Raw genomic sequence first — 24,375 nt, forward strand, 5'->3', positions numbered from 1 at the left:
ACAGTCCAAAAAAAGAAAGCGTGAAAGATTTAATCCCCAAAATAATAAATACGCTTACATGAAAAACTGTAATGAAATCAAGGAAAACTTTCAAATAATTTTTAGTTCATATTCTTGTATATAGGAAGGTTGTGCTCAGAGACATGGAAGAAAAAGGGGAACTAAGTCCCCTGAAAACCTCACCATCCAATCATTGCAGTACTTCCACTTCACAAGTTAATACTGTTGTGCAATGCATCAAAAATAAATAGCATTTATCTTATTGAATAACGTTCTTTGGCCTCGACGTGCCACATTTCATTATTTCTTCAGGAAGCCAAACGCAACATTCAAAAGACTAAGGTCTTTTATGCTGCATGTTGGTCTCTTGTAGAGCTTAACAGCTGTTTTGAAACAAATTCCACTCCTCTGCATGTCGAGGTCAAAGAACTTTATTCAATACTAGTTGTTTAGCCCGTTACATTAACGGGTGCTAGCAGCCCTTCTCCCTTACTTTTACCTCCTCCCTGTCCAGCAGCACCCCCACCCATTCCCTGCTCCCCCTATATAGCAGTAGCCCTTCTCCTTTTATCTCCCCCTGTTCAGCATCACCCCATTTCCAGCTCCCCGTATCCAGCAGTAGCTCTTCTCCTTTGCAGGAGCCCTTCTCCCTTCCTTTTACCTCCCCCCCTCCCGTCTAGCAGCACCTCTTCCCTGCTTCCCCTATCCAGCAGTAGGCCTCCCTTCCTGTTACCTCCCCCCCTGTCCAGAATCACCTCTTCCCTGCTCCTCCTGTACTGCAGCACCCCCTTACCTGCTCCCCCTGTCCAGTCCGGTGATCTCCGAAGGGAGTCTAGTTTCTGTCCGGTCCCCGCCAGGCGTGCGAGCCTGCTCCGCCCCCTCCCGACCTGCCGGGAGTATTTGAATTAGACGTAACGGTTCCTGTTGAGGGAAGCACTCCTCTCCGGACTCAGCGGTGAACTCCAGCCATCGGGCCGACATCCATCTTGTTTTGTTTTTGTTTTTTTAGTTGAAAGATGCGGCGGTGGCTCCTCTCATGATCCCCGCCTGCGTCGGAAGTCCAACGCAGGCGGGGATCGTGAGATTAGCCACCGCCGCGTCTTTCAAAGAATCGTAAGCCGCGCATGCACACTTCCTATGTGTCAAATGCAGGGCTCACGTGACAGTGGATCGCAGGCGCTCCTCTTGCTCTCCGGCTGGTGTCTGGGGCATTTTTTATTGTTATGTGTAATCAAGGCAGAGATGAGAAGTGGCTCGAGCCGACGCGCTTGTGCTGGGGACTCGTACAGTCCAGTCCTTCTGGAGAGTGTAGGGCAGTGGGGCCGTAGTAAGAGCGGGGCATGCTGCACTCTTGGCGGCCACGGACATACGTATCATGGAAACACGCCGATAAGAATGCGCATGCGCCGCCTACGGTTTTATTATATAGAAGATAAATGCTATTTATTTTTGATGCATTGCACAACAGTATTAACTTGTGAAGTGGAAGTACTGCAATGATTGGGTGGTGAGGTTTTTTGGGGGGACCTAGTTCCCCTTTTTCCTCCATGTCTCTGAGCACAATCTTCCTATATACAAGAATATGAACTAAAAATTATTTGAAAGTTTTCCTTGATTTCATTACAGTTTTTCATGTAAGCGTGTTTATTATTTTTTTACCAATACAGGGCAAGTAGTGGCTACCCCATGTCTTTCTTAATAATAGACTATGGACTTTTCCTTCAGGAACTTGTCCAAACCTTTCTTAAAACCAGCTACGGCTCTCCGCTCTTTCCACATCCTCTGGCAATGCGTTCCACAGCTTAACTATTCACTGAGTGAAAAAATATTTCCTCCTATTGGTTTTAAAAGTAGTTCCCTGTAACTTCGTCGGTGTCACCTAATCTTTGTAATTTTTGACAGAGTGAAAAATCGATCCACTTGTACCTGTTCTACTCCACTCAGGATTTTGTAGACTTCCATCCTTTCTCCCCTCAGCCATCTCTTTTCCAAGCTGAAGAGCCCTAACCGTTTTAGTCTTTCCTCATACGAGAGGAGTTCCATCCCCTTTACCATCTTGGTCGCTCTTCTTTGAACCTTTTCTAGCACCACTATGGAATACCACGCGTTAAACCGCCTGCCACGTTAGCCACTAACGCCTCCATTGACGAGGCGTTAGTATTTTGGCTTGTCGCGGGGGTTAGCGCATGATGAAATGTCCAATGCACTAACCCCCGTAGCGCACCTTGATAAAAGGAGCCCTATATCTTTCTTGAGATAAGGAGACCAGAATTGAACGCAATACTCCAGATGAGGTCGCACCATGGAGCGATACAGGGGCATTATAACATTCTTAGTCTTGTTAACCATCCCTTTTTTAAATAATTCCTAGCATCCTATTTGCTTTTTTGACAGCTGGAATTGCTAGCTAAAAGCATTGGAAGATATGTTTTATACCATAAATTTCTCTGTTCTGTAGAGCAGTGTTTTTCAACCTTTTTACACCTATGGACCTGCGGAAATAAAAGAATCATTTTGTGGACTGGCAAACTACTAAGACTGAAATTTAAAAACTTGTCTCCGCCCCATCCCTGTAAGGTCGGTCCCCACAAACCATCTGCACAAGCCTCAAATAGTTATGATTTTATATTGAATGTATTAAAGTATAAAAAAACCCAATATTCTGTTCAATTGCCATTTTATAAATACAAATAATACAGAGCGATGATCACCAAATTCCTGTCTCCCCTCCCCTTCACATATATCCCCTATACTATCAAGAAAACTGAATAAGCTAAATTATTACAGAATGCTACACAGAAATATCATGCTAACAGACTACTGCAGTCATACATGATAGGAATAGTGTTAGGGGAGTGCAACTAGGGCAACTGCCCCCTGGTCAGAGCGAGCCCTAAGCCAGCTGGAAGCTAAAGAAGCACTGTCTGGGCTTTGCAGTCCCCAGTTGTGTCTAACACCAGCTCTAGCAGGATGCATATTTCAAATCTGATATAGTCTAATCACAAAATAAAAATACAGTGGTACCTTGGTTTACAAGCATAATTTATTCCAGAAACATGCTTGAAATCCAAAGCTCTTGTATATCAAAGCAACTTTCCCAATAGGAGATAATGTAAACTCAGACAATTCATTCCACAACCAAAAAATGCAAAGTAACCCCCCTTTTGTTCCTCACTCTTGCTTTAATGGCGACTTGCTCGGTGACAGCAGTCCCGAGAGGAGCTAGATCACAGCTCTGTGCTGTCGAACGTCTAGGGCCTGTAAGCGTTCAACTGGTCATATGGCCCCAGCATGCCTTCATTGATATCAGCAATTGGCAATGAGTTTTTCCAGCGGACGTGCATCGTGAAAGAAAGACCAAGACGCAGCATGTGTGTGTTTTTTCGGTTGGTAAAAGCCACAAGCTCGTGGACACGGTTCACACACAGACAGCATTGTGGATTCATCCACGGCTAGAGAATCCTAGCCACCTGCAGGTAGTCTATGAGATATGGTCAAAAGCGGAGAATAGCGCAGAGCCTATGAAAGAATGTTGACTGGAAAAAGTGACTACCCTGGTGTGCCCGAAACATTCAAAGACATTCCTTTAAATGTTGAGCACGCATTATAGTCTTTCCTTTATTTCTGGAAGCAGATGAAAGCGCAGCTCTTCTCCCAAGCCTCTGTTATCTGCCATTTTGGAGAACTGCGAGGTTTCAACTGACACTCTGAAGGTTGAAACTGAGAGTTGAAACCTTCAGAGTGAGCCTTGACATTTAGCAGTGATTAAGCAATCATAGTAAGTATGGATATTCAGCAGTGACATGATTGTATAATTTGGCTTGTTTCAACTCATCTTATGAAGTACTTATGATAATCCTTATCGGCTCTCTGAAGCAGATTATGAAACGGGACCGCATTGGGACCCCTCAAATTGTTGTCACAAGCGAAGTAAAATTTTTTTATTATATCCAATCAACTTTGACATCGTTTCTTTGATGCATTTAAACATATGAAGATAAGAAAGAGTCCGTTGAAGAGAGTGATCAAACATATACAAATCACAATGACTGGAAGGTGTACTTTTATTGCAAAGGTGGCTTTTTAGCCTTCCTTTTTGGAGTTTCATATCTCTGAATGTGTACTATACATGTACTGATCACTCTGTAGACAGTATCTTTTATTGAAGTCAGTCTGTTTGATATACAGTGCATTCTTTTCTGACTTCCTCCTTATTACATTTGATCCCTGGTTTTCTAAGGAAATAAATCTATTCTTTAGCAAGGCAAAGAGGTGGGGGATGAGGAGTTCCCAATTTGTTGTGGTATTATTGGGCAACAAAGCCCATTATGTAAAGCACCTGGTTTGGATGGCTATAGAGCTGAGTTTTATAAGATTCTTGGGCAAAATATTGCGACTCCTTTAGTGTTAATATTTAATAATCAGATTAAGGAGCAAATATTACCAAAAACTCTTCATCAAGCTCAAATTGTTATATTTCCAAAATCAGGTAAAAATCCTAATAAAGTGGAGTCATAAAGACTAATTTATTTTCTTTGTTATGAAGCTAAACTTTTGGCTAAGGTCTTAGCTAATAGACTGGCAAAGTTACTACCTGATTTGAATGCTGAACCTAAAGTAGGTTTTGTAAGAGGATGAACGGCAGTTAAGAATATTCGTTCAATTTTGTATTCTTTGGACTGGGTACGTCATAAGATTCTGCCTTCGTTATTGATTAGTTTTGACTCTGAGAAAGAGTTTGATAGGGTTAGATGGGAATTCCTATTTGCGGTCTTGAATAAATATGGTATTACAGGATATTTTCAGGAGGCTATTAAGACCCTTTATACAGATATACAGGCTAGAGTTTTTGTTAATGGCTGTCGTTTGGAATTTTTTAATGTGGGTCAAGGAACGAGGCAAGGATATCCTATGTCTCCGTTACTCTTTGTTTTGACCTTGGACCCATTGATTTGTGAGATTCTTTCTCCCCAGTTTCTTCGTTTCCGCAGAGCGAAGAAGACGCATGTGTTTTCAACGGCCGTTGAAAAACTAATTTTTGCCTTCCCGCTCGCGTATTTTCTAAATTTTTTCCTTTTTTCTTTTCGGATTCCCTTTATTTTGTTTAAAAAAAAAAAAAAAAAAACTCGTTGAGTTTTCTTTATTTTTTCAGGCCGGCCCCGGCGGGGCCTGTTGCCACCATACAGGCCTCCGGATTCGATTTTGCAGATGCCGTGTTTCCCTTCATGCCCCCTCAACCGGGTTTTAAGAAGTGCCAGCGGTGTGCACGCCCGATCTCCCTCACCGACCCACACAATTGGTGCCTCCAGTGCTTGGGTCCAGAGCATCGGGCTGACACCTGCACCCGCTGTGCTACGCTTAAAAAGCGTACTTTGAAAAATCGGCAGATCCAGCAAAATATTTTGTTTGGTACCGGATCTGCCATGGAACCGGCTACGACGTCGACGGCACCGCAAAAGTCGGCACCGACGACATTGACACCACCGGATCCTTCCTTGGGGTCGTTGGGCCCAGGTAAGCCGGCTAAGAAGCCTCCCTCTTCCCTTGAGCGCCCTCCTGCCACGGTTGCGACACCGGCCCTCCCGGCACCGCACCGACCCCGCAAACGCTCCGCTCCGATCTCGGTGAGTGCCTCATCATCGGCCTCCTCATCGCCGGAGCGTAGAGCGGCACCTATGGTACCGAAGAAGAAAAAAGCGGTACCGGTGCCTCCCCTGGACGACCGCATCGTGGCCATACTCCAAACACAGTTACAGGAGCAGCTGCAACAACAGCTCCAACAACTGTTGCCGGCGTTGCTGGCACCGCACCTTCCGGTACGGGACCGATCCGAGCCCCACACCGTTCCATCGGTATCGACCCCCTTGGTACCGCTTAATACTTCCATGCCGGTGCTCTTGGCAGAAACACCTACAGTACATACCCGTGAGGCTGCCGCCCCTGTCCGGTCACAGGAACGACATCGGTCTTCCTCACCCGGTACCGCCTCGGTACGCTCAGGCAAATCTCTCTCAAAGACCCGCCATGCCGAGCCCTCCACATCGATGTCCAAACGTACGCACCCCGACGTTAGGGACCCAGACTTGTGGGAAGACTCCCCTCACAGTACCGAGGAGGACGCTTCATCAACCGATGAAGAACCCTCCATGACCGATACCGTCTCAAAACCAGAGCAATCCTCTTTCTCCAAATTTCTTAGGGAGATGTCAGCAGCTCTTTCCATTCCCTTGGAGTCCGACTCTAAAAAGTCTCAAGCTTTTCTCGATGCCCTAGACTTTGAGCAACCTCCCAAAGAATTCCTGAAGTTGCCCGTCCACGACATCTTACGGGAAACTTTATATAAAAACTGGGAAGCTCCCCTCACGGTTCCTGGAGCCCCTCGTAAGTTAGACAGCTTGTACCGGGTTATTCCAATCCCAGGTTTTGACAAGTCTCAATTGCCCCACGAGTCCCTCCTGGTGGAATCCACTTTGAAAAAATCTCAGGGTTCCAGTGTTTATGCCTCCACCCCTCCTGGCAGAGAGGGTAAAACCATGGATAAATTTGGTAAGCGCCTTTTCCAAAATGCCATGTTAGCCAATAGAGCCAACAACTACACCTTTCACTTCTCCTTCTACATGAAGCATCTGGTGCAACAGCTCTCCTCCTTACAGAAATATCTTCCTGAACGTAAGGTCCCGCTTTTCCAACAGCATATTTCCAGCCTCCTCCAACTCAGGAAATTCATGATTCGCTCCATCTACGACTCATTTGAGCTGACCTCTCGCGCTTCTGCCATGGCGGTGGCTATGCGCCGTTTGGAATGGCTGAGAGTCTCTGACCTAGACATTAACCACCAGGACCGCATGGCAAACGCACCTTGTCTGGGTGATGAACTCTTCGGAGAGTCCCTGGACTCCACAACCCAGAAACTCTCCGCACATGAGACCAGGTGGGACACTCTGATCAAACCTAAAAAGAAGACTCCACCTGCTCGCACCTACAGGCAACAGTCTTCCTACCAGCGCAGGTTCTCGGCCAGACCTCTCAACCCGCCTCAACAGCAGCTGCGCCGACCTCGGCAACAACATCAAACTCAGGCTCGCTCTCAATCTCACCAACCTGCCAAGCCTCTGCCTCCATCAAAACCATCTCAGCCCTTTTGACTCTTTTCTCCAGGGCATAGCCAGTCTCCCAACCTAATTGCCTCTTCCTCAGCCGATCGGAAGTCGCCTCCAACTTTTCCTCAGCCGTTGGGAGGTCATCACATCAGACCAATGGGTCCTCAACATCATTCGTCATGGCTACTCTCTCAACTTCCAGACTCTTCCACCAGACAATCCTCCCGTAGAGTCTGCTTCTCACTCCTCCCAAACCCCCCTCCTCCTAAGGGAGGTTCAATCCCTCCTTCTTCTCAATGCCATCGAAGAGGTACCTCCGGACCAAAGGGGTCAGGGATTCTACTCCCGCTATTCCTGATTCCCAAGAAGACAGGCTCCCGCTATTCCTGATTCCCAAGAAGACAGGAGACCTCCGTCCCATCCTCGATCTCGGACCTCAACAAGTGTTTGGTCAAAGAGAAGTTCAGAATGCTCTCCCTGGCCACACTTTACCCTCTTCTCTCTCAACACGACTGGCTATGTTCCCTGGACCTCAAAGAGGCCTACACTCACATCCCCATCAATCTGAATTCACGGCGCTACCTCCGCTTTCAGTACAAGGTACTACCCTTTGGCCTCGCATCATCGCCCAGGGTGTTCACCAAGTGCCTTATTGTGGTGGCGGCCTTCCTCAGCTCTCACAACCGCCAGGTGTTCCCCTACTTGGACGATTGGCTGGTGAAAGCACCTACGTCTCCGCTTGTACTACAAGCCACTCATCACACCATCTCGTTCCTCCATCTCTTGGGTTTCGAGATCAGCTACCCCAAGTCGCATCTGCTTACCACTCAGCGACTTCAGTTCATCGGAGCAGTTCTCGACACCACTCTGATGAGGGCGTTTCTCCCCTCCAACCGTCACCGGACCCTGCTCCACCTCTGTCGTCAGGTGCTCCTTCATCAAACCATCCCAGCTCGACAGATGATGGTCCTCTTGGGCCACAAGGCCTCGACGGTCCATGTACTTCCTCTGGCTCGACTCCACCTCAGGACACCTCAGTGGACTCTAGCCAACCAATGGTCACAGACCACGGATCCTCTTTCTCATCCCATCTCTGTGACATCGTCTCTTCAGGAATCTCTTCAATGGTGGTTGAACTCCTCCAATCTTTCCAGGGTTCTACTCTTCCATCTTCCCCCTCACTCCATGATCATAACCACGGATGCTTCCCCCTATGCGTGGGGAGCTCACCTGGGAGATCTGCGCACCCAGGGACTCTGGACCCCTCAGGAGCGTCAACATCACATCAATTTCCTAGAACTCAGAGCCATGTTCTATGCTCTCAAGGCCTTCCAGCACCTTCTCTACCCTCAGGTTCTTCTCCTGTGCACAGACAATCAAGTCGCCATGTACTACATAAACAAGCAAGGCGGCACCGGATCTCCCCTCCTCTGTCAGGAGGCCATCCGAATATGGACCTGGGCCACGGCCCACAGTCTCTTCCTCAAGGCTGTATATCCAGGGCGAACAGAACTCCTGGCCGACAATCTCAGCCGCATCCTTCAACCTCACGAGTGGACTCTGGACCCTCCAACACTCCACTCCATCTTTGCTCGCTGGGGCACTCCGCAGGTGGACCTCTTTGCAGCTCCTCACAACCATCAGCTGCCCCAGTTCTGTTCCAGACTCTTCTCTCCTCATCGTCTGACCCCAGACGCATTCCTGCTCGACTGGACAGATCGGTTCCTCTATGCCTTTCCTCCTCTACCTCTGATGTTGCGGACGTTATCCAAACTCCGCAGGGACAGGGCCACCATGATTCTCATCGCTCCTCAGTTGCCTCGCCAACACTGGTTCTCCCTCCTGCTTCAGCTCAGCTCCAGGGAGCCCATTCCTCTTCCTGTGTTTCCTACTCTACTTACGCAGCAGCATCAGTCTCTACTACATCCCAATCTGTCTTCGCTCCACCTGACAGCTTGGTTTCTCTCGGGCTAACCTCTCCAGAGAATCTGTCTCAGCCCGTCCGTCGCATTTTGGATGCCTCTAGGAAACCGGCCACCCTTCAATGTTACCATCAGAAGTGGACCAGGTTCTCCTCTTGGTGTCTACTGCATCATCACGATCCCACCTCTTTGGCGGTGGAAACTGTACTGGACTATTTGCTTTCCCTGTCCGACGCTGGCCTCAAGTCTACCTCAATCAGAGTCCACCTTAGTGCCATCACTGCGTTTCATGAGCCTATCCTCGGAAAACCTCTCACGGCTCATCCACTGGTTTCCCGGTTCATGAGAGGCCTCTTCAATGTCAAACCACCTCTGAAGCCTCCTCCTGTCGTCTGGGACCTGAATGTGGTTTTATCTGCCCTCATGAAACCTCCTTTTGAGCCTCTTGCCACAACTTCGCTCAAACTTCTAACATGGAAGGTGCTTTTCCTCATTGCCATCACCTCTGCCAGGAGGGTTAGTGAGATGCATGCACTGGTCGCCGATCCACCGTTCACTGTTTTTCCACCATGACAAGGTGGTTCTGCGTACCCATCCTAAATTCCTTCCCAAGGTGGTCTCGGCTTTTCACCTCAACCAGTCTATTGTGTTGCCTGTCTTTTTCCCTAAACCCCATTCTCATCCTGGGGAACAGGCGTTGCACACGCTGGATTGTAAGCGTGCCCTTGCATACTACCTTGACCGTACCAGGGCTCACCGCTCGTCCCCTCAGCTCTTTCTGACCTTCGATCCTAACCGTCTAGGTCGTCCTGTCTCTAAACGGACGCTTTCCAACTGGCTTGCCGCCTGTATTGCGTTCTGTTATGCTTGGGCCGGTCTCTCACTGGAAGGTGCTGTCACGGCCCACAGGGTCAGAGCTATGGCTGCTTCTGTGGCTTTCCTCCGTTCCACGCCCATCGAGGAAATCTGCAAGGCTGCCACTTGGTCCTCAGTTCACACGTTCACTACTCACTACTGTCTGGATGCCTTCTCCAGACGGGATGTGCACTGTGTCCAATCTGTGTTGCAAAATTTATTTTCCTAATGGCCAACCATCCCTCCTCCCTCTCTGTTAGCTTGGAGGTCACCCATGCGTTAAGAATATGCTGCCTGCTTGTCCTGGGATAAAGCACAGTTACTTACCGTAACAGGTGTTATCCAGGGACAGCAGGCAGATATTCTTACGTCCCACCCTCCTCCCCGGGTTGGCTTCTTAGCTGGCTTATCTTAACTGGGTACCACGCTCTCCTCCGTCGGGCGGGAAGGCACTCGCGCATGCGCGGTGCGGCCAACTAGAACTTTCTAGTTAAAAAGGTCCGTACCGGGGCTCCGTCGGTGACGTCACCCATGCGTTAAGAATATCTGCCTGCTGTCCCTGGATAACACCTGTTACGGTAAGTAACTGTGCTTTATGTGCCTCAGTGACTGTGTCCTTAAAAAGGGACCATGCTTGTTCTAGCGTCTTTACAGTGCTTAGCCTCTTCTTAATCTTCTTCCCCACCATGAGGAATATCTTTATATATTATATGAATATATTTTCATTTTGTTCCTTCAATAAAAATGTTTGAACATATTGGGCAACCCAACTTAAACAGCTTTTTGATTGGGGATTTTATCTTTTTAAACTTGGGGTTCTCCTAGAGCAGGGGTGTCAAAATCCCTCCTTGAGGGCCACAATCCAGTCGGGTTTTCAGGATTTCCCCAATGAATATGCATGAGATCTATTAGCATACAATGAAAGCAGTGCATGCAAATAGATCTCGTGCATATTTATTGTGGAAATCATGATAAGCCGACTGGATTGCGGCCCTCGAGGAGGGACTTTGACACCCCTGTCCTAGAGGAAACCTGTTCATCTGTTATTCCATTGCACCATTTGATTTGGTTGTCCTGCTCCTTTTAAATATCATGTTACTGACGTCTCTAATCCGTTTGTGCTTCATTTATTAGGTATTTGGGAAAAAGTTAAACAGAAATATGTATTGTATTTTGGGGGGTTTTAATGTTGGGAGAAGCTTGGGTTATTTAGTTTTCATCAGTTTCTGGTTGTGGGTGAAATGGTTCCCTTTGAGGAACTGCAGGCGACCTATCATCTCCACCCTGGTGATGTTTTTCCTTATTTACAAGTAAAGCATTTTATTGCAAGTCGGGGCTGGCTCAAGGATGATCCTGATAATACAGTACAATCTGTAGTTGGCTAACTGTTTTAATCCTGAGTATTTATATGTTTCTCCATGATGATTGGAGTATTTTTATATGTATTATGCCATGTTCATATTTATTATTCTATATTCCTCATGAATTTATCAAATATTCTTATGTACTTTAGAGTTAACCTATATGACATTATGCAATTTTAAGGATAATTTGAGGGGTTTCTTTATCTTAGTTTGTAACTTTCATTAATTTCATGAGTTTGAAATATTATTAGCACTTTACATGTCAATTGTTATAGAGAATAGATAGGGTAGATTCTTGGGAGTCTATATAGTTTAGTTTATAGGTTTTTTCTCCCCGGTGTGACTGTTTGACCTTGATTCATTTTGTACTCAAATTGCACAGTTTGCACTTATCAGGACTAAATGATGTATGAGTGCTGGTCACCTATGAGTGGCTGCCTGAGCTCAAAATCCCTCGTTTATATTTCAAGAGCTCATACTGATGTTATTCATAGTATTTGGAATAGGCTTTCATTCCTTCAAGGCCACATATTCTCCCCAAGGATTAAAACAGTTAGCCAACTACAGATTGTATTATATATTGGACAAATTGACAACTGCAGTGTCCTTAGGGTTATACCTTTTTTGTCCTGATAATACAGAACATCTTGAAAATTTGTGCCTAGCCTTGGGGAAATTAAAAGGGACCATTTCTGTTATATATTGATTTCTCAGTCAATAGGAATTTCATAGATATGGTTTCATAGAGATCTCTATGGGAAGATGATTTTGGGGTGAGCTTACTTGACATGAATGGAAGCAGATTTTTTGAGAGGTTCAAAAAACTTCTGTTTGTGTATTATTAAAATAAAATGCTTATAAAGTTCTTACCTGCTGGTATTATACTCCAGAAAGACTTAAAGCAATGTTTCCTGACACAGCTACATATATATGCTGGTGTTGTTTACAAGAATAGGGGACATTTTACCATATTTGGTGGTCTTGTGAGAAACGTCAATCCTTTTGGTCTTTGATTGTGACTTCTGGGAGTGGGGTTGGGACTACCCTTTGCCTTGGATCTCAGAGCTTGTTTTTTGGGACTCCATAACGGTCAAGGTCGCAGATGGCAGGTACACCTCAAACGTATGTGTCTGGCGGCAGCCAAGTGTGTAATCACTGCCAAATGGAAACAGACATATGGTTCTACATTCACAAGGATTGGATTTCTTAACTGCACCATTTGGCAAAGCTGGGAAAGCTGACAGATGAGCATCATAGTCGCTAGGCCTCTACTTCTTAACTTTGGGACAATGCTGTGAACAAGGCTGCCCTGTGAACTTCAATAAGATAAGTTGCTCTGCATTTCATATTCTGCTCTTTTCACTGGTTTTCAGCATTATATCTGCTTAATTTCTCTTCTCATCCCTGTTTTTTACTAAAAAAAAAAAGCACAAAAAAATAAACTCTTCTCTTTCTTCTGTTAAATCTTATTTCCTCTTCCTCTTCATAGGAAAAAGGGTAAGACTTTGTTAACTCTAATTAAATCCTGGTGCCTGTGGCTCAGGGTGCCTAAAGTAGGGAAAATCCTGTGTTTTAGGGTAGCACTGATAGAACCTGCATTTTTGTTTAAAATACTTTGTTTTAGGTGGTATAGAGCCTATATTTCTGTCTTACTAGTATTCAGCCATTGTTTTCTGCTGATTAGGTGGAGAAGGGAGGGGCTCTATTTTACTTCTAAGGTTAACTGCATTATCTTTGGGATAGTGCTGTGAACAAGGCTGCCCTGTGAACTTCAATAAGATAAGTTGCTCAACATTTCATATTCTGCTCTTTTCACTGGTTTTCAGCATTATATCTGCTTAATTTCTCTTCTCATCCCAGTTTCTTACTAAAAAAAAAAAAAAAAAAAGCACAAAAAATAGACCCTTCTCTTTCCTCTGTTAAATCTTATTTCCTCTTCCTCTTCATAGGAAAAAGGGTAAGACTTTGTTAACTCTAATTAAATCCTGGTGCCTGTGGCTCAGGGTGACTAAAGTAGGGAAAACCCTGTGTTTTAGGTAGCACTGATAGAACCTGCATTTTTGTTTAAAATACTGTGTTTTAGGTGGTATAGAGCCTATATTTCTGTCTTACTAGTATTCAGCCATTGTTTTCTGCTGATTAGGTGGAGAAGGGAGGGGCTCTGTTTTACTTCTAAGGTTAACTGCATTATCTTTGGGACAGTGCTGTGATCAAGGCTGCCCTGTGAACTTCAATAAGATAAGAACATAAGAACATAAGCAGTGCCTCCGCCAGGTCAGACCATAGGTCCATCCTGCCCAGCAGTCCGCTCCCGCGGTGGCCCAAACAGATCACGACCTGTCTGAATCACCAGAAGGGGCCCCCTTGCCACCTTGGTTTCCCATTGAAGTCCTATCTTCCCATCGAAGTCCTAACCCTCCGGTCTTGCACATGCACGACCTGGTCGGGTTTCTATACTTATTTCCTGGATACTTCTCTCAGTATCCCACGATCCCCTTATCCCTCAGGAATTCGTCCAATCCCTGTTTGAATCCCTGTACCGTACTCTGCCTGACCACTTCCTCCGGTAGCGCATTCCAAGTGTCCACGACCCTTTGGGTGAAATAAAACTTCCTTGCATTTGTTTTGAACCTATCTCCCTTCAGTTTCTCCGAATGCCCCCTCGTACCTGTTGTCCCCTTCAGTCTGAAGAATCTGTCTCTATCCACCCTCTCTATGCCCCTCATGATCTTAAAGGTCTCTATCATATCTCCCCTGAGCCTTCTTTTTTCCAGAGAGAAGAGCCCCAGCCTATCCAACCTCTCGGCGTATGGGCAGTGTTCCAGCCCTCTTACCAGTTTCGTTGCTCTCCTTTGGACTCTCTCAAGTACCGCCATATCCTTCTTGAGGTATGGTGACCAATACTGAACGCAGTATTCCAGATGTGGACGCACCATCGCTCGATACAATGGCATGATGACTTCCCGCGTCCTGGTTGTTATGCCCCTCTTTATGATGCCCAGCATCCTGTTGGCTTTTTTCGAGGCTGCTGCGCACTGTGCAGATGGCTTCAGTGATGCATCCACCAGCACACCCAAGTCTCTCTCAAGTCTGCTGTCTCCCAACAATGCCCCCCCCCCCCAATTTGTAGTTGAACAACGGGTTCTTTTTCCCTATATGCATAACCTTGCATTTTTCCACGTTAAAGCGCATTTGCCATTTGTTTGCCCAGTCTTCCAGCTTCTCCAGGTCCCTTTGCAGGTCCTCACACTCCTCCCTGGACCTAACTCTGCCGCACAGTTTGGTATCATCTGCAAATTTTATAACCTCGCACTTTGCCTCCTTTTCCAGGTCATTGATAAATATGTTGAAGAGTAACGGCCCCAGCACCGATCCCTGTGGCACACCGCTTGTGACTCCCCGCCAGTCAGAATATTGGCCCTTTACTCCAACCCTCTGCAGTCTACGCGACAACCAGTGCTTGATCCATCTGTGCACATCCCCTCCCACCCCGTGGTTCCACAGCTTCCTAAGCAGCCTTTCATGTGGCACCTTGTCGAAAGCCTTTTGAAAATCGAGGTAAATGATGTCTATGGGTTCCCCATTGTCCACCCGACTGCTTATTCCCTCAAAGAAGTACAGAAGGTTCGTTAAGCACGACCTTCCCTTACAGAATCCGTGCTGGCTTGTTCTCAGTAGGCCATTTCTCTCGATGTGCTCACAAATGCCGTCCTTGATCATAGCTTCCACCATCTTCCCTATAATTGAAGTCAGGCTCACCGGCCTGTAGTTCCCGGGGTCACCCCTCGATCCCTTCTTGAAGATAGGTGTGATATTCGCCAATTTCCAGTCCTCTGGTACCTCTCCAGTTTTCAAGGATAGGTTGCAAACATGTTGGATTGTGCCCGCTATTTCTTGTCTTAGTTCCTTCAGAACCCTTGGGTGGATCCCGTCCGGGCCCGGTGATTTGCCGCATTTTAACCTGTCTATCTGTTTGAGGACATCCTCCTTACTTACCTCTATGTGCTCCAATTTTTCGGCCTGTTCCCCACTCATGAGCTCCTCTGAGTCCGGTATATTAGATGTGTCTTCTCTCGTGAAAACCGACGAGAAGAACGTATTCAACCTCTCAGCTACCTCTTTATCCTCCTTAATCACTCCCTTCCTGTCCCCATCGTCCAACGGCCCCACCTCCTCTCTCGCTAGTCGCTTCCCCTTTACGTAACTGAAGAATGCCTTGAAGTTTTTCGCCTCCCTGGCCAGCCCCTCTTCGTATTCCCCTTTTGCTCTGCATTTCATATTCTGCTCTTTTCACTGGTTTTCAGCATTATATCTGCTTAATTTCTCTTCTCATCCCTGTTTCTTACTAAAAAAAAAACAAAAAAACCCTTCTCTTTCCTCTGTTAAATCTTATTTCCTCTTTCCCTTTCCCTTCATAGGAATAAGGGTAAGACTTATAGTCCCACCAACCCCAGGGACCACTATTCATATATAGAGACCCATATAATCAGGACTACTCAAATCAAGTCACTTCACAACCAATCAAGATGACCTTTATTCTATGCAATCACTGTGGTGCTTTAATTCCAAGACATAATATTTGGAGGCTTAATGCTTGCCCCATCTGTCTTCAACTTGCTAGTATTAAGGAGGAGCTCTGCAAACTTAAACAGGAATTGAATACAATTAAAGCAGCTTCTATCACTCCACAAAATCATACCAACTTACCACCTCTACCTCAAAGAATAAAACAGCCCAGGACTAAATGGGTCACAGTAGGCTCAGGAAGACTGCGACATGTAACACAGAACCATCCACCTTCACAAATATTACCTCTACAGAATTCCTTGGACTGGAACCAATGAAGGTAACTCAAGAGAACAAGCGCACCCTAAGCACAAATAAAAAAGCCAAAAACAAAAAACTATTACTGTTGGGGGATTCCATCATCAGAGGCATTAACCTTGGAACACAGGGCGAGGAGACCAAAGTAGTGAAATGTCTTCCAGGATCCTCAGCTACCAGGAGTTCCAGGCAAATACTGACTATAATTAAGGAAGAAACTAAGGATTTTAACACTGATGTTGTTATCCATCTGGAAACAAATGACCTGGCCAACAACTCCACACTTACAGCATAGAAAGCTTTTCGGGAGCTTGGTGAGGGTGTGAAACCTTTTGTAAAGACTTTAGCTTTTTCTGAAATACTGCCTGCATATGGAAAGGGAGAGCAAAGAGTGAAAAACACAGAGGACTTTAATAGATGGCTCAAAGCCTGGTGTCATCAAGAAGGCTTCAGGTACATAGAAGTATGGGGAAATACATGGAAGGACAAGAAGCTATATTGCACTGATGGGCTACATATTACTACAGCAGGAAAAAGAAACCTTGCAGAGAAATTTAGACAATATTTTTCTAGGCATTTAAACTAGAAGGTGGGGGTGGTGTATGTACGAAGGACAATTATAGAGACCATCCCCGGCAAAAGAAAAGATGTGATAGTAGTAAAGACTGCAACATAAGCAATATCAGCAACTCATTTCTTAGTATTGCAACGGAAAGTGAAACGAAACAAAAATCCATATGAAAAAGGAGATTATCGCTGAAAAATAGCTGGAAAGCGATGACCACAAATGCTCGCAGTCTAAGCAACAAAGTTCATGATCTGCAAGCCCTGATGTTAGAGGCAGATCTAGATATTGTCGCTATCACAGAGACATGGTTCAGTGAATCACATGGATGGGATGCAAACATACCGGGATATAATCTTTTTAGGAAGGACAGAGATGGTCCTAAAGGTGGAGGAGTAGCTCTCTATGTAAAGATCAATATCCAAGCGACCGAAATGCAAGGGACCTGGGGAGAGGAAGAAGTGATATGGATTGCTCTGGAAAGAGAAGATGGAACTTCTATCTATGTGGGTGTAGTCTACAGACCTCCGACTCAATCGCAGCAAATTGATAAGGATCTGATTGTGGATATCCAAAAGTTTGGAAGGAAAGAGGAGGTTCTGCTGTTGGGAGATTGCCGGATGCGGACTGGAATGTTCCATCTGCGGAATCGGAAAAAAGTAAGGAGATAGTGGATGCCTTTCAAGAGGATCTGCTCCGACAAATGGTGACGGAACCCACAAGGGAAAAAGCAATATTGGATCTGGTCCTCACAAATGGAGAGAGTATCTCTAATGTTCGAGTCGGTGCTCACCTGGGAAGTAGCGATCATCAAACAGTTTGGTTTGATATAACGGCTAAAGTGGAGAGCGGCTGCACGATACTTAAAGTCCTAGATTTCAAACGTACGGACTTTAATGCAATGGGAAAATACCTGAAGAAAGAGCTGTTAGGATGGGAGGACATAAGAGAAGTGGAAAGACAGTAGTCTAAGCTGAAAGGAGCGATAAAAATGGCTACGGACCTTTATGTGAAGAAAAACAAGAGAAAAAGGAAGCCGATATGGTTCTCCAACCTAGTGGCTGAGAAAATAAAGGCGAAAGAGTTGGCGTTCATGAAATATAAAAAAACCCAAGAAGAGGAGAGCAGAAAGGACTACAGGGTGAAAATGAAAGAAGCCAAGAGAGAGATACGTTTGGCGAAGGCAAAGGCGGAAGAACAAATGGCTAAAAATGCAAAAAAAAGGGAGATAAAAATTTTTTAAGATATATTAGTGAAAGGAGGAAGATAAAAAATGGAATTGCTAGGCTAAAAGATCCTGGGAACCAATATGAGGAGAGTGATGAGGAGAAAGCAAATGTGCTAAACAAATACTTCTGTTCTGTGTTCATAGAAGAAAATCCTGGAGAAGGACCGAGATTGTCTGGCAAAGTTACAAGAGAAAATGGAGTAGATTCTGCGCCGTTCACGGAGGAGGGTGTTTATGAGCAACTTGAAAAACTGAAGGTGGACAAAGCGATGGGACCAGACGGGATCCATCCCAGGATACTAAGGGAGCTCAGAGACGTTCTGGCGAGTCCTAGTAAAGACTTGTTCAACAAATCTCTGGAGACGGGAGTGATTCCTGGGGATTGGAGGAGAGCGGATGTGGTCCCTATTCATTAAAGTGGTCACAGGGATGAAGCAGGAAATTACAGGCCGGTGAGCCTCAGTTCAGTTGTTGGAAAAATAATGGAAGTGTTGCTGAAAGAAAGGATAGTGTACTTCCTTGAATCTAATGGGTTACAGGATGCGAGGCAACATGGCTTTACAAAAGGTAAATCATGCCAAACGAACCTGATTGAATTTTTTGATTGGGTGACCAGAGAGCTGGATCGAGGACATATGCTAGATGTAATTTACTTGGATTTCAGCAAAGCCTTTGATACAGTTCCTCATAGGAGGCTGTTGAACAAACTTGAAGGGCTGAAGTTAGGACCCAAAGTGGTGAACTGGGTCAGAAACTGGCTGTCGGACAGACGCCAGAGAGTGGTGGTTAATGGAAGTCGCTCGAAGGAAGGAAAGGTGACTAGTGGAGTCCCTCAGGGTTCGGTGCTGGGGCCAATCCTGTTCACTATGTTTGTGAGTGACATTGCTGAAGGGTTAGAAGGAAAAGTGTGCCTTTTTGCAGATGATACCAAGATTTGTAACAGAGTAGACACCGAAGAGGGAGTGGAAAATATGAAAAAGGATCTGCAAAAGTTAGAGGAATGGTCTAATGCCTGGCAACTAAAATTCAATGCAAAGAAATGCAGAGTAATGCATTTGTGGATTAATAATAGGAAGGAACCATATATGCTGGGAGGAGAGAAGCTGATATGCACGGACAGGGAAAGGGACCTTGGGGTTATAGTGTCCGAAGATCTAAAGGCGAAAAAACAGTGTGACAAGGCAGTGTCTGCTGCCAGAAGGATGCTGGGCTGTATAAAGAGAGGCGTAGTCAGTAGAAGGAAGAAGGTGTTGATGCCCCTGTACAGGTAATTGGTAAGGCCCCACTTGGAGTATTGTGTTCAGTTTTGGAGACCGTATCTGGCGAAAGACGTAAGAAGACTTGAGGCGGTCCAGAGGAGGGCGACAAAAATGATAGGAGGCTTGCGCCAGAAGACGTATGAGGAGAGACTGGAAGCCCTGAATATGTATACCCTAGAGCAGGGGTGCCCAACACGTCGATCGCGAACGACAGGTCGCTCGCTCAGGCGACCCCTATTGATCGCAGAGCGTGTTCCCTTCTTCCCTTCTCTTTTTTTCCCCTCCTGATTGGTCTGCTCCTAAATTCAGCTGCTGCCTCCGCTGCTCAACATTTAAAAAAAAACAACAAAAAAAAACGGCTTGGAGAATTTATGCTCCGGGGGCTAACGTGTGCTTGTACCGGTTTCCCTTCTCTTCCCTCTGAAACCGGAAGTTATGTCCGGGGCGGGGGAAGAGAAGGGAAGCCGGCATGCACATGTTAGAGCCCCATTCGCGGGCTAAAGCGGGAGACAGGTCAGTGAAGCTTGCGATTTGCTCTTCTTGCTGCCAGGTCCCGCCTACTTTCTGTTTCCTCAAAGGCAGGACCCGGCAGCATTTCTCCCAATAGGCCGATCAGCCTTCCTCTCCCCGACGTCAATTCTGCCGTCGGAGAGGAAGTTCTGGCCAGCGGAACTTCCTCTCCAACGGCAAAATTTACGTCGGGAAGAGGAATGCTGGTGGGCCCGAAGCAAGGAGAGCCTGGCCGGCGGCAGGCGGCTTTGGGGGCCTGTTATCTGATGGCAGTGGCAGTGGCTTGGGGGAGGGCAAGGAGGGAGAAATAGGGCAGGCAGGGAGACAGAAGGAAAGAAGAGAAACAGAAAAAAAGAAAGGGGGCATGAAGAGAGAAAGAAAGAGAGGGCAGGGAGAGAAGAAGAAAACGTTGGGGGGGGAATGAGGTCAGGAGGAGAGGAAGCATACAGGCTAAAAGAAGGGAAGAAAGATTGGATGCACAGTCAGAAGAAGAAAATGCAACCAGAGACTCATGAAATCACCAGACAAGGTAGGAAAAATGATTTTATTTTAAATTTAGTGATCAAATGTGTCTGAATTTATATCTGCTCTCTATATTTTACAATATGTTCCCCTTTTACTAAACCGCAATAGAGGTTTTTAGCACAGGGAGCCTATGAGCGTCGAGAGCAGCGCTGGGCATTCACCGCAGTTCCCTGCGCTAAAAACTGCTGTCGTGGTTTAGTAAAAAGGGAGGGGTGGGTATTTGTCTATTTTTGTATGGTTGTTACTGAGGTGACAGTGCATAGAGTCATCTGCTTTGACCTCTTTGAAAAAACCCCGGAATAGGAATGATAATTAACAATTCTATGAGTACAGTGTGCGTTGTGTTTTTTTAAAATTTTATTGTTGGTAGATCATTTTGACTTGGTCATTTTAAAAGTAGCTCGCAAGCCCAAAAAGTGTGGGCACCCCTGCCCTAGAGGAAAAGAGAGACAGGGGAGATATGATTCAGACGTTCAAATACTTGAAGGGTATTAACGTAGAACAAAATCTTTTCCAGAGAAAGGAAAATGGTAAAACCAGAGGACATAATTTGAGGTTGAGGGGTGGTAGATTCAGGGGCAATGTTAGGAAATTCTACTTTACGGAGAGGGTAGTGGATGCCTGGAATGCGCTCCTGAGAGAGGTGGTGGAGAGTAAAACTGTGACTGAGTTCAAAGAAGTGTGGGATGAACACAGAAGATTTAGAATCAGAAAATAATATTAAATATTGAACTAGGCCAGTTACTGGGCAGACTTGCACGGTCTGTGTCTGTATATGGCTGTTTGGTGGAGGATGGGCAGGGGAGGACTTCAATGGCTGGGAGGGTGTAGATGGGCTGGAGTAAGTCTTAACAGAGATTTCGGCAGTTGGAACCCAAGCACAGTACAGGGTAAAGCTTTGGATTCTTGCCCAGAAATAGCTAAGAAGAAAAAAAAAAAAATGTAAATTGAATCAGGTTGGACAGACTGGATGGACCATTCGGGTCTTTATCTGCCATCATCTACTATGTTACTATGTTACTTATATAAACTAGGGACTCTATTGGACTTTATTTTGAATTCTTGACCTGAGGTGATAAAGATCAATCTTCACTGTTTATTGCTATTGCTCTTCTATAACTCTTGTGGTCAGTTGTATAATTTTTCTATCCTATATCATGTTTTTTTGACATTTGTGCTTGTTGGGAAGGGGGGGATTGAGGCGTTAGGGTTGGAGGGGTGTCTTCTATTATTTTGTTGTGCGTTGCTTTGTATACATTGTTTATTTTTCAGTTGGTTGCATTGTATGTAAACCATGTTAAAACATTCTATTTTCAAAAAAAATGTATTGATACAAAAAAAAAAAAAGAATTTTAAGAGTGAAAAGCTCATCAGAACTTCCTATTCCGTTTTTCCCAATCCTGTGAACATAAGGCACCAATCTCTCTTTCAGGCTTTTTTATTATATAGGTAGTTTTATTCTCAGGAGGCATCTCAGATCTTTTATTCAGCACTAAATTCCATTCTGTATACTTTCCCTCTGATTTCTAGGAGTTTGTCCCATTATTCCAAGACTTTGAGAATTTCTACACACGGAACCTCTACATGCGTATCCGGGACAGCTGGAACCGGCCTATCTGCAGTGTTCCGGGTGCCAAGATGGATGTTATGGAGCGATTTACTGATGACTACAACTGGACCTTCAAGTGAGTCTCAGCCACCCAGGAAGTGTTATACAAAGAAATCCATGTGGAAATTAACTAAGTAATATGTATTTAAGGAGGCACTAAGCTACAGATATAGTAGTCCTTCCAACCTTTTCTGGAAGCAAGCCACATGTTACATTGCTCTGGAGTACAATTGAAGCTCTCAAAGAAACTGTTTACTTCTCTCTTTGTGTTCTTTCAATTTGTGCTTTCTATTTTTAATATTGCTACACCTTGGGTTTTGGCCAGGTACTAGTAACCTGGATTGACCACAGTGAGAACGGGCTACTGGGCTTGATGGACCATTGGTCTGACCCAGTAAGGCTATTCTTATGTTTTTAGTTCTACCAGTTCCCTCTTGTTCCAGCTTGTCTGTTTGTTTTGTCAAATCTTTATTTGACAAACTAAACTTAGTGCTCTGTATTTATAAATATATGTACTTTTTAACCTTTGGTTGTACGCTGCCTTGAAATTTGATTTAGCAGTATAACAAAATTTTAATAAAACTTGAAAGTTGAAACTTCTTTTCCCTCCAGAGAGTTCAGAGGCTTGGGTTTACTCAGAGCTAATGACTTATGACATCACCACTTAATATTTATTTATTTATTTATTTAAAGCATTTATAATCCGCTTTTATCCAAAGCGGCTCACAATTTAAGCTTAAAATAAATGGAATTTCACAAGACCAAGTACAAAACAGGGGAAGGAGAAAAGGTAAAGGTTACAAAAAGCGATGTCATTTCTGGAAAAGATAAGATGATCATTATGGCAAAGTACAAATCTAACAAAGAAATGCCTATGCAAAAAGATAAGTTTTGAGCAGTTTTCTAAACTGCAACAGATTTCCACAAAACCGTAAAGTACCAGTCATGGCATTCCAAAGAATGGGCCCAGCAGTAGAAAAACAAGGTTTTTTAATTTGCATGTATCATACACTGTGATCTCTCGATATCAAGTAACTGACGATTTTCAGAGCTCTTGGTGGTTTGTACTGTATCAGGCATTTAGCCAGATAATCTGGCATGCTGTCATAAACACTCTGTTGAACAAGTTTTAAAATTTTTAATTGAACTCGAAATGAAACTGGTAACCAATGTAACTTTTTTAAGATGAGAGTAATGTGATCATAACGGGGTACTCCCATCAACATCCGAGCTGCTGAGTTCTGAATAATCTGTAAGGCATTGATTCAGTTAGTCGGTATACCCAGATAAATGCTATTACAATAGTCTATTTGAAAGAACACCATTGTTTATAATAACACATTCTTCAAATGTGGTAACTTTTGTATGGCTAAATACACAATCTGGACAACTCTTGAAACTTGAGCTTTAAAAGATAGTTTGGCTTCCAATAATACACCAAGTACCTGTATCTCTTCACAATCTTACTCCAATGATCACACACAAAGTTTCCAAGTTTAATTAAAATTTGATAAAAACACTTATAAAAAATTTCTTAACGATTTACAGTAGTAATAAAATATTCTTTGAGACATACAAACAGACATTACTCATGACATACTTTTAGGGAAGGAAAGAAGGCAGAACTATAATTTAGATCGGAAAGCACATAAAAAGGGAAAAACACCAGGTCATACATAGAAACATGATAACAGATAAAGGCCAAATGGCCCATCTAGTCTGCCCATCCACAATAACCATTATCTCCCAGTGGCCAATTAGTATTTCTTGGTGTCCCACAGGTGGAAGGACAAGCTATCCTATGCAGCCTGGGTTTGGTGTGATAGGATTTGAATTTCTGTGAGGAACTTTATTTAAAAAATGTATTTACACTTCCCCCTCCCCATTCGCGGTTTCCCCTCTCGTGATTTCACATAATCATGATTTTTTTGGGGGGGGGAGAGGGAAGAAAACCCCTCATATTTTTGCCTTCTTCCCGGCATTCCGGCCTTACCTGGTGGTCTAGCGGGCTTTCGGAGCAGGAGCGATTTTCCTACACTCCTGCCCAGTGCAGATCGCCAATAGGAAATGGCTGCCGTGAGCTCCCGTAGTCTCTCGAGACTATGACGGGAACTCCCTACAGCCATTTCCTATTGGCGATCTACATGGGGCAGGAGCGTAGGAAGATTGCTCCTGCCCCGAAAGCCCGCTAGACCACCAGGTAAGGCCGGGATGCCGGGGGGAGGCGGGTGTGGGTCAGAGCCGGATATTCATGGTATTTCCCTATTCGCTCATGAATAATGAAGAAGATGTGTAATTACCTTGTTCTAGGATTAAGGGTAGTGGCTGAGGATAATTTTCCATCCATAGTGGAGCCACGGGGTGTTAACACCTTAGAAGTCCTAGGATCCTCCCTCCATCCTCCCAATATTTGGAGTTTTGGGGACTGTTTTGTGCCTCAGGTAGGGAAGTGTTCATATACTCAGGAGGCTGCAACAGTCAACTTCAAGTTAAAAAAAATAGGAGGAGAGGAGACCTTTCATTCATCTATCTGTGGCTTCCTGAGCAACTGGTGCTGAAACACAGCCTTATCCAGAGTAGGGAGAGACTTAATTTCCTTTTCAACTCTTGCCCT

The 24,375-nt window shown here is 45.0% G+C and overlaps 1 protein-coding gene across 2 annotated transcripts in view; it reads left to right on the forward strand.

Annotated features, from left to right (window-relative positions):
- Positions 1-24,375, forward strand: part of SPTLC2 (serine palmitoyltransferase long chain base subunit 2) — a 153,769-nt gene that overhangs the window by 31,921 nt on the left and 97,473 nt on the right. For both annotated transcript variants that reach the window (XM_033952120.1, XM_033952121.1), the window contains exon 3: positions 21,683-21,837. In XM_033952120.1, the coding sequence (XP_033808011.1) occupies positions 21,683-21,837 (155 nt within the window). The remainder of the gene's footprint in view (positions 1-21,682; positions 21,838-24,375) is intronic.

This window comes from Geotrypetes seraphini, chromosome 7, assembly GCF_902459505.1.
Source record: "Geotrypetes seraphini chromosome 7, aGeoSer1.1, whole genome shotgun sequence".
NCBI classification, from domain to species: Eukaryota; Metazoa; Chordata; class Amphibia; order Gymnophiona; family Dermophiidae; genus Geotrypetes; species Geotrypetes seraphini.